The sequence below is a fragment of the Podarcis bocagei genome (genome assembly GCF_964188305.1).
Source record: "Podarcis bocagei genome assembly, chromosome: Z".
NCBI classification, from domain to species: Eukaryota; Metazoa; Chordata; class Lepidosauria; order Squamata; family Lacertidae; genus Podarcis; species Podarcis bocagei.
The window spans coordinates 7,434,806-7,450,639 of NC_138140.1; the positions used below are offsets into that span (position 1 = coordinate 7,434,806).

Sequence of the window (15,834 nt, forward strand, 5' to 3'; positions counted from 1 at the left end):
ACTAGTACCAGTGGTCACCAGCCACCATGAAATCTTAAGGAACAAACAAGTCTATAAGGTTCAACACTTCTGTCAGTAATTAATTTGCAAGTAGCAAAAAGCTCAAGTATTCTGTGTTAAAAAGAGCACCAAATTTGGGAACTAGAGCAACCAGAGTCTGTGTAGAATGTAGAGAATGTAGGCACCATTCTCATCTTCTGCTCTTTTTTGAAGGTCCACCTACAGCCTAGGCCAGGGTCTCTGGCTGCCAGTTAGCAAGAGCTTTGTGGTTCCTCCAGTGGAGCTTTCTATAAATCCGCTGGCCAGCTGCAAAACAGATGTCCTGGTGACCGAAGATCCATCAGATGTCAGGTAAGGATGATACTCCCTGCACTGTGGATGAGGGAAGGTCACAGTACCCATTTAGGTTTCTAAAATGGAGTGAGCTGTTGCAGTGAAACCTCTACCTAGGCTTCTCTCTCTGCATGGGACACATGCTGATTTACCTGATAAGCCCCCATATTATGCTGTTAACGATACCCTTGATATTTATAGTGATACGAACTTATTCCTTTGTAGAGATGGGAGATGTGTTGTTTTTCTCTTGGCTTTTCTGCAGTTGTACTCCAGGATAGAGAGCCTGGGTTGTGCACAGACACATCTGTTAATATTTAAACAAAGAGGGCTTCCTGCAGATACTGTCTTACCACGCGTCGGGGCCCTTAGGGTGGTGGCCGTTTCCCTTTGGGAATTCCCTGCCATTAAATATTAGACAGGCACTGTCTGTGTTATAATTCTGGCACTGACTGAAGACTTCAGTTTTTCAACAAGCCTTATAAGTAAAAATAGTTTCCCCTACTGCTTCTGCAGTGAAATTGTTTTTGATGTTTTGATTGTTTTATCACTTGTGTCTTTGCTGTCCAGGGCTCCTTTGGGAAGAATGGCATAATATAAATTTAATAATAAAATAAATAATAAATTTAAAGGTTATTTTTGCTGTGGTGTGAGCTCTGTGCTGCTGCCCCCCCCCCCCCTGTTTCAAGCAAGCACTTTGGCTCTTCAGATAATATCAATCCTGCTCTAAATGCTTTTGCTATCCTTATATCAAATTCTGTTATTTGCCTATTCAGGTGATGTGCATGGTTAGCTCATCAAACCTTTCCTTGGCATCTGTATATTTTAAATTATAAATAGTTCAGATTATAACCGTATTGGCCCGAATATAAGCTGCACCCGAATATATGCTGCACCTTTAAAATTGGAGGGGGAAGAGGAAGGAAGGAAGGAAGGAAGGAAGGAAGGAAGGAAGGAAGGAAAGAAAGAAAGAAAGAAAGAAAGAAAGAAAGAAAGAAAGAACCCAGAATATAAGCCGCTCCATTCCTCACTGCTCCTGGCTGCATACTGGGGGATGGGGGAGCCACGTTGCGTTGCCGGTGGCCTTTCCCCTTCCTCACTCTCTCCTTTCCCGGCCTTGGGGGAGAGGACGGGGGACCATGAACAGGGCAGGCACTGCTTTGCTGCACTCCTGGTGCTGTTTGCCCCACGCTCCTGGCTGCATACTGTAAGGTCGCGAATATAAGCCACGCTTTAACTTTTCACGGCCAGAGTTTGGGGAAAAAGTGAGGCTTATATTCAGGGCAATATGGTATTATTTCCCTTTGTTGTTGTTGAAAAACTGCTCCAAGAGGGAGTGAAGATTGTTTCATGATTGACATAAGGGACAGCGAATCAGTGCTGTTCACAACTGTGCTCTGGGAAAGGTTACAAGGGATTAATAAAATGGCTCCATAATTATGATAGTGAGCTAAGTTATGCACAAGAGCTCGCTTCTAAACGTGTGTGTGTGTGTGTGTGTGTGTGTGTGTGTGTGTGTATGCCAGTCCACACCCATAGAAAATCTCTTAGAATTTGTATATGAGAGCTCATAATTTGGATTGTTTTGAAACTCCAAATTCAGGTTCAGGTGTTACTTTCCATTGCAAGTTAGGCAGGCTTGGTAGTAGACAAGGCTACAAATTTTCCCCCAGTGAAGAAATAATTATAAATGCTCCCACTTCCCAGACAACAGCAATGGTGTCCTGCCTCATAGGCTAACTGGTTTGCCATGCATACAATTAAATGCATCACTTGTGCTTCTATGCCCAAAGCTAGTTGATGAAGACTTGGATTGATAACCCACTATTTAGATTCAACACTATTGAGGGGGGGGGGACTATTTTAATACTCATTGGCAGGTGGTTAATTTTGCCCATAAGGAAAACAACAACAGTAGAGACAGGAATATGAGAGAGCTGCAGAAGGTCTGTGGTTGTACCTCTCAAGAAGAGAACCACAACTTTAGAATACAAGATGTGAAAAAACTGGAGACTCAGCTGCAACAAAGGGAAAATAGTTAACTGAACACCTTGGTGACACACAGCAGATGTTAAATTATTTAACATTTAATAAATGTGGTAATAAATATTTGATGTTGAATTATGGAAGGCTCCACAAATACATTGGGAACCAAAGAGTGATCTGTTGTGTCTGTATTCAAACCTGAGCTCTTCTCAGGTGGAGCTCAGCCTGAAAGACGGAATTGGTGTAGCATTCAATGATTTCTCCATATCTTTTTACTTGAAAGTAAACTTGATCACAGCTGCATAAGCTGCTGTGGAGATGTTAGTCTAGAATTAAGAGCTGGGTCTCAGTGTTTTGTTCACATTGCAAGAAACAGCCAAAAGTTTATCTCTTCCCTCCTCAGTTTTTACCCCCTCCTTCACCATTTTCTTCATTATATTGTTATTATTAAAGCACTTCTTACATAAGTGCCTAAGGCAATTTGCAGATACTTCATAAAAACAGCTAAAATGGATTTATAAGCAGTACAAAAGCAACTGAAAATAGGTTTTAAAACAATAGAGAATTAATACCTAAGGCAGAGGAGACCATTTCACCTAGCTAGGAAAGTTGGTTGAGACAAAAATGTCCTCAGCTGCTCCTGATGAGATAGTACTTTCCTGAAACAATTTAGATTGTTATCTTCAGATTATTCCTTCCTCAAACAAAAATTGCAGATATTGTTGAACATCTATAATGGGGGTGGGGGTAGCCAACATGGTGCCCACCAGATCCACCATTCCTGACCCATGACCTGGCAGGCTGGGGCTGATGGTAGCTGGAGTCTATATTTAGGTTGGTCAGAAGGTGGCTCAGGATCTACTGGTAGATGTATGACAAGCAGAATATCAGCAAGGGTTTCTTGCTCCCAATTCTTTAAAGATAGGAATACACACACACACACACACACACACACACACTTCCACCCCACTGTGTAAACCAGGATACTGAAAGGAAGAAATCTAGCAGGAGTGAACTTTTGTGTGAAAGGCCTGCACACAAAAATCACTGAAAGCAAAATTACCGGCTTAGAATGTGCTCAGATGTACCTGTTCTTTCATTCTAACCTGGTATCTTTGGAACTTGGCACTGGTTGGCGGATCTTAGGGTTTCTAGGAAAGCAACAACAGTGTAGTAGGTCTGACAAGCCAGAAGATTGTCACCCACACCCCAGATCAAGGACATCTGTAAGGCCGCAGGCTGGGGAAGCCTGATGTAAGCTCTGTACAAGTTGTTGTCCCAGGCTGATCTTTCACTCTCTCTGGCAGGGATCTTCTTTTCTCTGACATCCATTGGAATACAAGACCTGCTTGCGAGGTTCCTTGGAGCACAGCCTGGCTTTCTTTCCCAGACTTATTTTATACCTGCCACTGAAGTGGATGCTCTCCTGACCATGTTATGACATGTTGCCTTAGCAGCAAGGCCGCCAGGGCATTCCTCTCTCCTCCTCTGTAGGCATGGTAGCATCCCCACCCCCAGCCCTTACCTGTGAGCACACCATATTCCTCTCGGCCTCTTATTAGCCTGACACCTTTGCCTGAAGGTCATGCTTTGCTAAGAGCTTAATGGAGGAAAATTGTCAAGCACCTGCATTGTGAAAATACTCAAGTTCTTTATAGCTCTCAGGGTGAAGGTCTCAGCATGACCCTTCTATCTTAATGAAGGTGTCTTGAGTGCAGCAGATATGTGTGGTGGGGGGGATGCTGATCTGCTTTTGTGTGCTGGTTCAGAAAAGGATTCTGCTTTCTAGAGATGATGGTATTTATAAAGGGTGTTTGTGTGTAGAATTGTTTGGATCTTTGAGACTTCGTGAATGGGAATAATTACATGTCTTAAGCACAATCCCAGTTTCAGACAAAATGTCAAGTTAAAATTTGGCTTAGCTACAGTCCCGCAGTAACCTAGAAAGCCCAGGAAGAAGCAGCAAAGTATGTGCAAGCTCCCTCCAGAAACCAGCATATTTATGCAATAACAGTACACCATGATTTGGGTTACCATGACACGCAAACCAGGACTAATTACTAGTGTCTGTTCATTGCAGGAACACTAAACTGTGTGCAGAAGAGATAGTGGAGGGTGTATGGTTACTTAAGATCCATTCTGCACATGTGCTAGGGAAGCGGTGTGCTTAGGTTATTTCCCGATACATCTTTCTCGTTGCTTTGTACATTATTTTCATTAATTTATGCATATCTGTGCACATGTTTGGGTTGGAGAACTGCATGACACAATTTGGAGAAGCGCAATGTTTCCAGAGATAAGCTGTACACCATTTTGCTTATTGTGAATTAGGCAAGTCTGCATGGAAATGAAAACTGAATGGCTTTCCCTCCATCCCTGTGAAGGGAAACTCGGGGGGGGGGGGAGAGAGAATACCTAAATCCCCTACAACATTTCTTCTTCTTTTTTTAAAGAGTTAAGGAATCTTTTTTCATTTTCTGCCTTACTGCTTCAAAGCCTGTTGCATTTGCTCACTTTGCCCTCTTATTCTCACGTTACACATTGGGAACTTGAGGGCTACTTGCTCTGCCACCAGTTCTAAAAAGACAATGTTTCTGTAATATTATTTATTTAATTCTTAGCATCTGCAGACATAAATCACAGGAGCAGAGCCTTAGCTGTTGTGGTGACATGACTTATGGCTCTGTCGTTATAGTAACTGTGGAGAGATAGAAAGGCCCTGCACTTGCCTGGCATGCTCTAGAGGAGCTTTGATGGGAGGATCAGCTGGAAGGATGTTTTCTCTTTAGCTTGCTGCAGATTCATCTTAATTTTTTCCTTTAGAGTGAACTCACTTGCTTTTGGTTCATTGCATGGTCTCTGGCATTACACACACACACACACACACACACACACACACACACACACACACCCATCGGAAGGGAAAATATGCTGATTGGTGGTAGGGTGTGTAGATTAGCTCTGATGGCCTTTAAACATGTCCTCAAAATTGGCTTTGCCAGAGGGTCTTTGGCTATTTCGATCTGGTGGCATGATTCAAACTCAGACTTGGACAGGATCTTGTTGTAGATCCCTGGAGACAAGTAAATGTCTTTCAGACTCTGTTCTCCTTCCTTAAAACGGGAGCAATAGCTATCTACCTCAAGAATTCCCGTGAGGGTAAAATATCACAATGGTGTAAAATAATTTGCCTATCACACCCCCACCCCCGCTTGTGAATAATTGAATACCACACTGCCTCCCTACCATCTTTCAGGGAGGGGCTATTGCTCAGTGACAGAGCACATGCTTTGCAAACAGGTGGTCACAGATCCAAACCTTCCCATCAAAAGGATTAGATAGTAGATGATGGGAAAAACCTTGCCCTGAGATCCTGGAGAGTTGCTATCAGTCAGAGAAGGCAGTACTAGACTGTCAGACAAATCAACTCATTTTAAGGCAACTACCTGTTTTCCTCGGCGGATTTCAATCACATCTATAAAAGAATGAAAGAAAGAAAGAAAGAAAGAAAGAAAGAAAGAAAGAAAGAAAGAAAGAAAGACCACCACTACTACTTATTATGATTATGATTAGAATTTATATACTGTCCTATACTTGCAGGTCTCAGGGCAGTTCACAGAATAAAATCAAAATAGAAAACCACAAAATACATAATCAAAATAAAAACAGCAACAACCCAATAACCCCCCTCCAAAAAACCCCACATTTTAAAAGGGCATCAGATGTAATTATCGTTATATACTTGGAAAATGGAAAGGAGCAACAAAAGATCTTCTGAACTAAGGCAGCACTTAAAGAAAGTATTAAAGAGAAAGTGAGATAGAAAGCAATGGGTAAATTGAATTAACCACCAAGTAATTGAGTGAACAGGACAGCTTCATTCCTAAAATAGAGCAATGGTGCTTCCAGGGGGAACATGCTTGGGAGAGATTTCCATAGTTGGGATGCAGCCATAGATAAAGACTTGTGCCTCCAGTCGCTGCCCATGTGATCTTCGCAGTGAAAGAGGGCTTAAAGAGGAGAGCCTATTCTCAGAATTTAGAGTGCTAGAAAATGATTGCCAGTGCTTTTAGAACTTTGTAATGCCACCTTTTGGCTTCGGGACATTCCGTACACCTGTCTGAAAGAGTAGCTTCCTGCACAACCTTTTTTTTTTTTTTTTTTTTGCTTCTAGTGCCACTGAAAGAAAATGGCTTAGCTTTGAGCAAGTCCTTTATCAGACCCTTTAATCAATGGTTACATTGAACCGTAGAGGGAGCTCCCTTCAAAGTCTATTGCTCTGTCAATAACAGCATCAACCGCCTCCGATAAAGGCATCCCTGCACTCCTGACAGCAGGCACCAGTGATGAATGGCAGATTTAACATGATGGAGCAAATTGATCATTGCTTTGCCGGACATCGCTTCACGTCATGGTGGTGCTGTCATCACCAGAGATAAATGCCCCATGCTGGGGAGATTACAGTTTCCTGGCCTTTCCTGTAAGCCATAGTGATTACCTTGGTATACGTCCGTAGATCAGGAAAATACCTTGCAGCGAAATGGTAGAACTTGCCCGGCATTGGTACTGTAGTGCTTGTGGATATATTGAATATTTAATTGGCACTGTCAATGTGCTCAGTAATGTGTACAACAGTAAAGTGGCATGAATTGTGTTCATACAGTTTGTGGCATAAGCCAGGCATGTAAGCAAGAAGAGAAGATTGAATCATATAATCATAGAATTCTACAATTAGGACACTGAGGGTCATCTAGTCCAACCCCCCCTGCAGTGCATGAAACTCAGCTAAAGCATCCATGATAGATGGTCATCCAACCTCTGCTTAAATACCTCCAAAGAAGGAGAGTCCACCACCTCTTGTGGGAGTCTGTTCCACTGCTGAACAGCTCTTACTGTCAGAAAGTTTTTATGAATGTTTAGTTGGAATCTCCTTTCCTGCAACTTGAAGCCATTGCCTTGAGTCTTGCCCTCAAGAGCAGGAGAAAACAAGCATGCTCCCTCTTCTATGTGGCAGCACTTAAGATATTTGAAGATGGCTATCATATATTTTCCCAGGCTCCTCTTTTCCAGGCTAAACATACCCATCTCCTTCAAGCACTCCTCGTAAGGCTTAGTTTCCAGACCCTTGATCATCTTGGTTGCCCTCCTCTGCACACGTTCCAGTTTGTCAATATCTTTCTTAAATTGTGGCGCCCAGAACGGGACACAGTATTCCAGGTGTGGTCTGACCAAGGCAGAATACAATGGAACTATTACTTCCCTTGATCTGGACACTATATTTCTGTTGATGCAGCCTAAAATGGCCTTAGTTGGGGTTTTTTGCTGCTGCATCAGCCTGTTGACTCATGTTAAATTTGTGGTCCACCAAGACCCCTAGATCCTTTCACAGGTACTTTCTCTTTTCCATTTCTTATACATGTCCTTCTTAAATCTTAGGTTATCTGTAAGCTTCTTATGCAACCACATGTCTCATGCTCTCTCGTTAGAATTGTCTGCATTTGTACCTTCAATCTTTCACCTTTAAGAAACTCCCACCATCTTGAGCTACCTGCTCTTTGAATATTTCTGACCATGGGATCTCACCCAGTAGCTCCTTAAGCTTTTTTGAAATTGGCCTTCTTAAAGTCTAGAGTGCATGTCTGACTACACTCAGCTTTTACTTGCCTCTGCATAATGAAACCCAAGAGGACATGATCACTTCCTCTGAAGGTTCTCCGTACTTTGTTGATCAGTTCCTTCCCATTTGTGAGGACTAGGCCCAAGACAGATGATCTCCTTGTTGCTTCTTCTGTCTTCTGGGAAATGATATTGTCAGTGAGGCAATGGAGGAGTTTGTTGGACCTTGCATTTTTATCAGAGTTTGACTTTGAACAGATATCTGGGTAGTGTTAATTGACCAACTGACAACTGAGCTAAGCTGCTTCTCCAAGCCAAATAGGACAACAATTGGGTATTCAAGTCAGCTGAACCTTGTCCTACCCACTTGTGCTCCCCTGATTGGTGGGCATGGAGTGCAGTCCTTGTATGGTTTTGTTCTTCTCAGACCTTGCATTTATTCCTATTAAACAAACAAGCAGATTGATGCTCTAATTCTTTTTAACTCCAGAAGTCCAGTATGCCTCTTCTTTAATTTTTTATCTTCTGATGGCCTAATTTAATATTTTTCCAGTTCTTTGTGATGTTTTTATTTTAAGGGTTCCAACATATCTCAGTGTCATACTAATCAACAGTCCATTTTCCTCAATTCTTCTCTCTTCTCCCCTTCCAGTTCTTCGGAAAACTAACTTTGGGTACATTAGCAGCCTTCTCTATTTGTAAATCCACTCCCCCAGCAATCTCATTAAGCAACCTCTTAAAGTCACAGCTGGCAGGAGAAAACGTATCTTGCCTTGTCACTAACACCTCTTGTAATTCAATTTATTCAACTATTAGCTGTTCATTTTTCTCTGAGCATCAGAAATATTTTGAGCACAGGGTCTGCAGATTCAACATGATGAGGCAAAAATGGCCCCTCTCTGTCGTCTGCAGATTCCACTTCTCCTATTTTTCTAATCAACAAGCTAATCTTTCTGTTGAATTCTTCCTTTACTTCTCGGATTACTTCTCAGAATTCAGATTGCAATGCCACTCGCTGCTCTTTAAGCAACACTTGCAAACAATCTTCTAGGATCAGTGAGATATTCTGATCAATCCTCATTTACTACCTCTCCCTCCCCCTTAAGGATTTATAACGCAGCTGTAAATTCCACAAAGAGGTGAAGACTTACGGACTTGCAGAAGATGTACAACTTAAATTACAGACAATAAAGAGTCATAGTCTGTTGATATCTTTAATGGCAATAGATCCTTTAATGCTTCTTGAGAAAGATTCCAGCCTGTAGGATTGTCGTTTTAAGCTGTCCACAGATCTCTTATCTCTTATTTGTGTGCTTTTATAAAGAATTATTTTTCTATTTCTTCCTCAATTCATTCTATAGCTAAGAAAATAATGTGTTGCAAGCCAAGTGTCCATAGCAGGCTGTTGTGTAGTTTGGGCTAGGTTTTAATTTCCTTGGCTTCAGAGCTGTTCTACTCACCCAGGGTCCCAGACATGCTGTCTTCCGGACCCTCCTGTGAGACACAGCTCTTAGAAAACTTCAAGAGGATGACCACATGTTTCACTCCTGACCCTGGAATGAATTTTCTGGCAGCTGGAAAACTTCTCAGCCACCATAAACGCCACACAGCTACCGGTATCTCTTTCAGCATGGAAGCTAATAAGAGACTTCTAACTCACCACCATACCTCACTGGAACATCCATTTTTACCAAATACAGTCGTACCTCAGAAGTCGATTGGAATCCGTTCCAGAAGTTCGTTCAACTTCTAAAATGTTCAGAAAGCAAGGCACGGCTTCCAATTGGCTGCAGGAAGCTTTAGCTTAGCCTTTAGGTTTAACTGAAGATTGTGTGTTAACTGCTGCACATACCTTTTTGTACACATCTGATGAAATGGGCTGCAGCCTATGAGATTTCATCCCATAATTAATTTCCTAGTCTTTAAAGTTCCTCAGCCACAATTCTCTTTATTGTTAATGCTGCCATGGACTAACAGGGCCACCCCTCTGAAAATCATAAATATAAATATTTTGAGTGGATATATATGGGTGTTTGTGTGCACACATGTGCATTTAACAATTGAAGAGACTGCCAAAATACATAATTCTGAATTATCAAATAATACAACAGGCACTTCATAGCAAAGGGAAGTGATTACGCCTAATAATGAACCATATGGCATTCTAAGGTGTTCTAAACAATTCCCACTTCTCTTCATTATTAGTTTTTTCTTATCATTTTCCTGATTAGTCTGAATACACTCTGGCATTTAATCACAATTGCTTCATCCCAAAATTTAACATACCAAGATCTTAGCTGACAGATGTGCTTTCTTTTGTTTTAAATAAAACTTTTGATCAACTGCAAGAACTTTAGGTTTTACAAACTGAATTGGCAATAAGTAGCAAGTACTGATGGGACATATCCCACAAGTGGGACGTATCCACCAACATTGCAAAAAGTCTTCTTTTGTTAGGGTAGAAACATTTTGTGCCAGGGTTAGGGATTCTGTAGGCCTCTAGTTGTTGTTGCACTCCAACTCCCATCAGCTTCACCCAGCATGTCCCAGTGCTCAAGAATGATGAAATTCCAACAACACCTGGAGGGCCACAGGGCCCCCTATTCTTGTTTTATAGAATTACAGCTCTGTATGTAAGGAGACCCCTTCATGGATCACTGCCTTGCCGTGGTGAAGGGGCTTGAATAACTCAGAGAAGCTATAAGCTATGCCGTGCAGGGCCACCCAAGATGGACAGGTCATAGTGGAGAGTTTTGACCAAACATGATCCACCTGGAGCAGGAACCGGCAAGCCACTCCAGTATCCCTGCCAAGAAAACTCCATGGACAAAGACAACAGGCATATAAAAGTTATGACGCTGGAAGATGAGCCCCTCAGGTCGGAAGGCGTCCAACATGCTACTGAGGAAGAGCGGAGGACAAGTACAAGTAGATTCAGAGCTGATGAAGCGGCTGGGCCAAAGCCGAAAGGACGCTCAGTTGCGGATATGCCTGGAAGCGAAAGGAAAGTCCAATGCAGTTAAGAAAAATATTGCATAGGAACCTGGAATGTAAGAACCATGAACCTTGGTAAGTTGGATGTGGTCAAAAACGAGATGACAAGAATAAATATTGACATCCTGGGCATCAGTGAACTAAAATGGACGGGAATGGGCAAATTCAGTTCGGATGACCATCACATCTACTACTGTGGGCAAGAATCCTGTAAAAGAAATGGAGTGGCCCTCATAGTCAACAAAAGAGTGGCAAAAGCTGTACTGGGATGCAATCTCAAAAATGATACAAATGATCTCGATACGAATCCAAGGCAGACCTTTCAACATCTCAGTAATCCAAGTTTATGCACCAACCACTGGTTCTGAAGAAACTGAAATTGACCAATTCTATGAAGACTTACAACACCTTATAGAAATGACACCAAAGAAGGATGTTCTTCTCATTATAGGGGATTGGAATGCTAAAGTAGGGAGTCAAGAGATAAAAGGAACAACTGACAAGTTTGGCCTTGGAGTACAAAACGAAGCAGGGCAAAGGCTAATAGAGTTCTGCCAAGAGAACAAGCTGGTCATCACAAACACTCTTTTCCAACAACACAAGAGACGACTCTACACATGGACATCACCAGATGGGCAGCATCGAAATCAGATTGCTTATATTCTCTGCAGCCAAAGATGGAGAAGCTCTATACAGTCAGCAAAAACAAGACCTGGAGCTGACTGTGGCTCAGATCATCAACTTCTTATAGCAAAATTCAAGCTTAAACTGAAGAAAGTAGGAAATACCACTGGGCCGGTAATATACAATCTAAGTCAAATCCCCTATGAATACACAGTGGAAGTGAGGAACAGGTTTAAGGATTTAGATTTGGTGGACAGAGTGCCTGAAGAACTATAGATGGAGGCTTGTAACATTATACAAGAGGCAGCAACTAAAACCATCCCAATGAAAAGGAAATGCAAGAAAGCAAAGTGGCTGTCCAACGAGGCCTTACAAATAGCGGAGGAGAGAAGGCAAGCAAAATGCAAGGGAGATAGTGAAAGATACAGGAAATTGAATTCAGATTTCCAAAAAATAGCAAGGAGAGACAAGAAGGCCTTCTTAAATGAGCAATGCAAAGAAACAGAGGAAAACAATAGAATGGGAAAAACCAGAGATCTGTTCAAGAAAATTGGAGATATGAAAGGAACATTTTGTACAAAGATTTCCATAATAAAAGACAAAAGTGGAAAGGACCTAACAAAAGCAGAAGACATCAAGAAGAGGTGGCAAGAATACACAGAGGAACTATACCAGAAAGAAATGGATGTCTCGTATACCCCAGGTAGTGTGGTTGCTGACCTTGAGCCAGACATCCTGGAAAGTGAAGTCAAATGGGCCTTAGAAAGCATTGCTAATAACACGGCCAGTGGAAGTGATGATATTCCAGCTGAACTATTTAAAATTTTAAAAGATGATGCTGTTAAGGTGCTACACTCAATATGCCAGCAAATTTGGAAAACTCAGCAGTGGCCAGAGGATTGGAGAAGATCAGTCTACATCCCAATCCCAAAGAAGGGAAGTGCCAAAGAATGCTTCAACTACCGCACAATTGCACTCATTTCACACACTAGCAAGGTTATGCTTAAAATTCTACAAGGCAGGCTTAAGCAGTATGTGGACCGAGAACTCCCAGAAGTGCAAGCTGGATTTAGAAGCGGCAGAGGAACCAGAGACCAAATTGTAAACATGCGCTGGATTATGGAGAAAGCTAGAGAGTTCCAGAAAGACATCTACTTCTGCTTCACTGACTATGCAAAAGCCTTTGACTGTGTCGACCACAGCAAACTATGGCAAGTTCTTAAAGAAATGGGAGTGCCTGATCACCTCATCTGTCTCCTGAGAAATCTCTATGTGGGACAAGAAGCTACAGTTAGAACTGGATATGGAACAACTGATTGGTTCAAAATTGGGAAAGGAGTACGGCAAGGCTGTATATTGTCTCCCTGCTTATTTAACTTATATGCAGAATTCATCATGTGAAAGGCTGGGCTGGATGAATCCCAAGCCGGAATTAAGATCGCTGGAAGAAATATCAACAACCTCAGATATGCAAATGACACAACCTTGATGGCAGAAAGTGAGGAGGAATTAAAGAACCTTTTAATGAGGGTGAAAGAGGAGAGCCCAAAATATGGTCTGAAGCCCAATATCAAAAAAACGAAGATCATGGCCACTGGTCCCATCACCTCCTGGCAAATAGAAGGGGAAGAAATGGAGGCAGTGAGAGATTTTACTTTCTTGGGCTCCACGATCACTGCAGATGGTGACAGCAGTCACGAAATTAAAAGACGCCTGCTCCTTGGGAGAAAGGCGATGGCAAATCTATTTTTTTTTTAAATAGTTTTTATTGCATTTTTTCAAGCATAGACAGAAAACAGAAGAAGAGAAAAGAAAAAAAAATGAAAAGAAAATAAAAAGAATCATAACCCTTCAACAGCTTATTTCAACTTTCTATCGAACTTCCCCACATCTCCCGCACAATGCATTCTTAACAATAAATTTATCAGCAAATTATAACCTTGTTTCATGTGTTTCTTTGGTACTTTCAATTGCAGTTTAAGTTTAAATCCCTTATTGTCTATTTTCTCTAGGAACAAAACATATTATCATCTTTAACATTTAAACTTTGATTCCTTCAATAATGTTATCCAATTTCATAAATGTTGCACTCTCATTGCTGGGGCTAGCATTTCAAATTATGCGTCATTTTATAGTTCATATAACTTATAAAATTTTTGCAAATAATTCTTAAATTTTTTCCAGTCCTCCTCCATTGCTTCTTCTCCCAGGTCTCGGATTCTGGCAGTCATTTCGGCCAACTCCATGTAGTCAATCAGTTGCGTTTGCCACTCTTCCAGCGTGGGCAAATCTTGAGTCTTCCAATATTTGGCGATCAGAATTCTTGCTGCTGTAGTAGCATACATAAAAAACGTTCTATCCTTCTTTAAGACCTTTTGGCCGACAATACCCAAGAGGAAGGCCTCCGGTTTTTTAGGGAAGCTGTACTTAAACACCTTTTTTAACTCGTTGTAGATCATTTCCCAGAAGGCCTTCACTCTTGGGCAAGTCCACCAAAGGTGAAAGAATGTTCCTTCAGCCTCCTTGCACTTCCAACATTTGTTATCAGACAAATGGTATATCTTAGCAAGCTTGACTGGGGTCATGTACCACCTGTATATCATTTTCATAATGTTTTCTTTCAAGGCATTGCATGCCGTAAATTTCATACCGGTGGTCCATAACCTTTCCCAGTCTTCAAACATGATGTTGTAACCAATGTCTTGAGCCCACTTTATCATGGCTGATTTAACTGTCTCATCCTGTGTATTCCATTTAAGCAGCAAGTTATACATTCTCGATAATACCTTGGTCTTTGGTTCTAACAACTCTGTCTCAAGTTTTGATTTTTCCACCTGGAATCCTGTTTTTTTGTCCAACTTAACAACCTCGTTAATTTGGGCATAGTGAAACCAATCTTGCACCTTATCCTTTAAATTTTCGAAGCTCCGCAACCTCCAATTGTCACCAATTTTTTCTATTAGTTCCCAATATTTCGGCCAGCCGGCCTCCATATTGGGTTTTTTCCACGCCTTAGCCTCCACTGGTGATAGCCACCTCGGAGTCTTACTTTCCAGTAAGTCTTTGTATTTCATCCAGACCATAAAAATTGCTTTCCTGACAATATGGTTTTTGAACATTCCATGTGCTTTTGCCTTGCCGTACCACAAATAAGCGTGCCATCCTAACGAATTGTTAAAACCTTCCAGGTCTAGGACATCTGTATTCTCTAATAGAATCCAATCTTTCAACCAGCAGAAGGCTGCCGCCTCGTAGTATAACCTAGACAACATCTTAAAAAGTAGAGACATCACCTTACCAACAAAGGTCCGTATAGTTAAAGCCATGGTTTTCCCAGTAGTGATGTATGGAAGTGAGAGCTGGACCATAAAGAAGGCTGATCGCCGAAGAATTGATGCTTTTGAATTATGGTGCTGGAGGAGACCCTTGAGAGTCCCATGGACTGCAAGAAGATCAAACGTATCCAATCTTAAGGAAATCAACCCTGAGTGCTCACTGGAAGGACAGATCGTGAAGCTGAGGCTCCAATACTTTGGCCACCTCATGAGAAGAGAAGACTCCCTGGAAAAGACCCTGATGCTGGGAAAGATGGAGGGCGCAAGGAGAAGGGGACGACAGAGGACGAGATGGTTGGACAGTGGTCTCGAAGCTACAAACATGAGTCTGACAAACTGCGGGAGGCAGTGGAAGACAGGAGTGCCTGGCGTGCTCTGGTCCATGGGGTCACGAAGAGTTGGACACGACTAAATGACTAAACAACAAAACAATGTAAGGAGAGGCCTTAAATAAGGGAGTTATAAGAATATTCAGAAGCTGTTGCCTTACTGGGGATTTCTAAAATAACATAGACCGAGCAGGAAATACATTCTAACCCAGGAATTGCCTTGATTTCCTTTCTTGTTCAGTTATCACACAGTGATCACCAAGCAGATTATTTGGCCAGTTTTATAAAAAGTTTTGCTATTGACTTAAACTATAGGATGGGTTATATAATAATACAGTAAGCCCACAACTTACATGCATGTAACTTGTACACATTCAGCTTTATGCGCTTGGCAAAAAGAATTAAAAGGGGGTGGAAAGTGGGGAGGCATCTGAGGAAAAAAGACTTTGGCATTCCCACTCGCCTTTGAACCCAGTGTGTTTTGACTATAAATGATTTTGGTTTTAGGCGTGATCCACGGAACATAACCCCCATGTAAGTTGAGGGTGTTCTGCATAAATAGGGGAGTGAATGGACCCACCATGGTGTGGCGTTGCCAGACATATGAGATACTAAGC

General features: G+C 41.8%; 1 protein-coding gene and 1 long non-coding RNA gene across 4 annotated transcripts in view; one reads left to right on the plus strand and one right to left on the minus strand.

Annotated features, from left to right (window-relative positions):
• ASTN2 (astrotactin 2) overlaps positions 1 to 15,834 on the plus strand; it is a 693,046-nt gene that overhangs the window by 371,042 nt on the left and 306,170 nt on the right. For all 3 annotated transcript variants that reach the window (XM_081179638.1, XM_081179639.1, XM_081179640.1), the window contains exon 10: positions 214 to 351. In XM_081179638.1, the coding sequence (XP_081035764.1) occupies positions 214 to 351 (138 nt within the window). The remainder of the gene's footprint in view (positions 1 to 213; positions 352 to 15,834) is intronic.
• Positions 12,425 to 15,049, minus strand: LOC308579090. The gene is made up of 2 exons (XR_014004272.1): positions 14,815 to 15,049; positions 12,425 to 13,296 (listed from the first exon to the last, which is right to left on the minus strand). It is a non-coding gene; the product is annotated as an uncharacterized lncRNA (long non-coding RNA).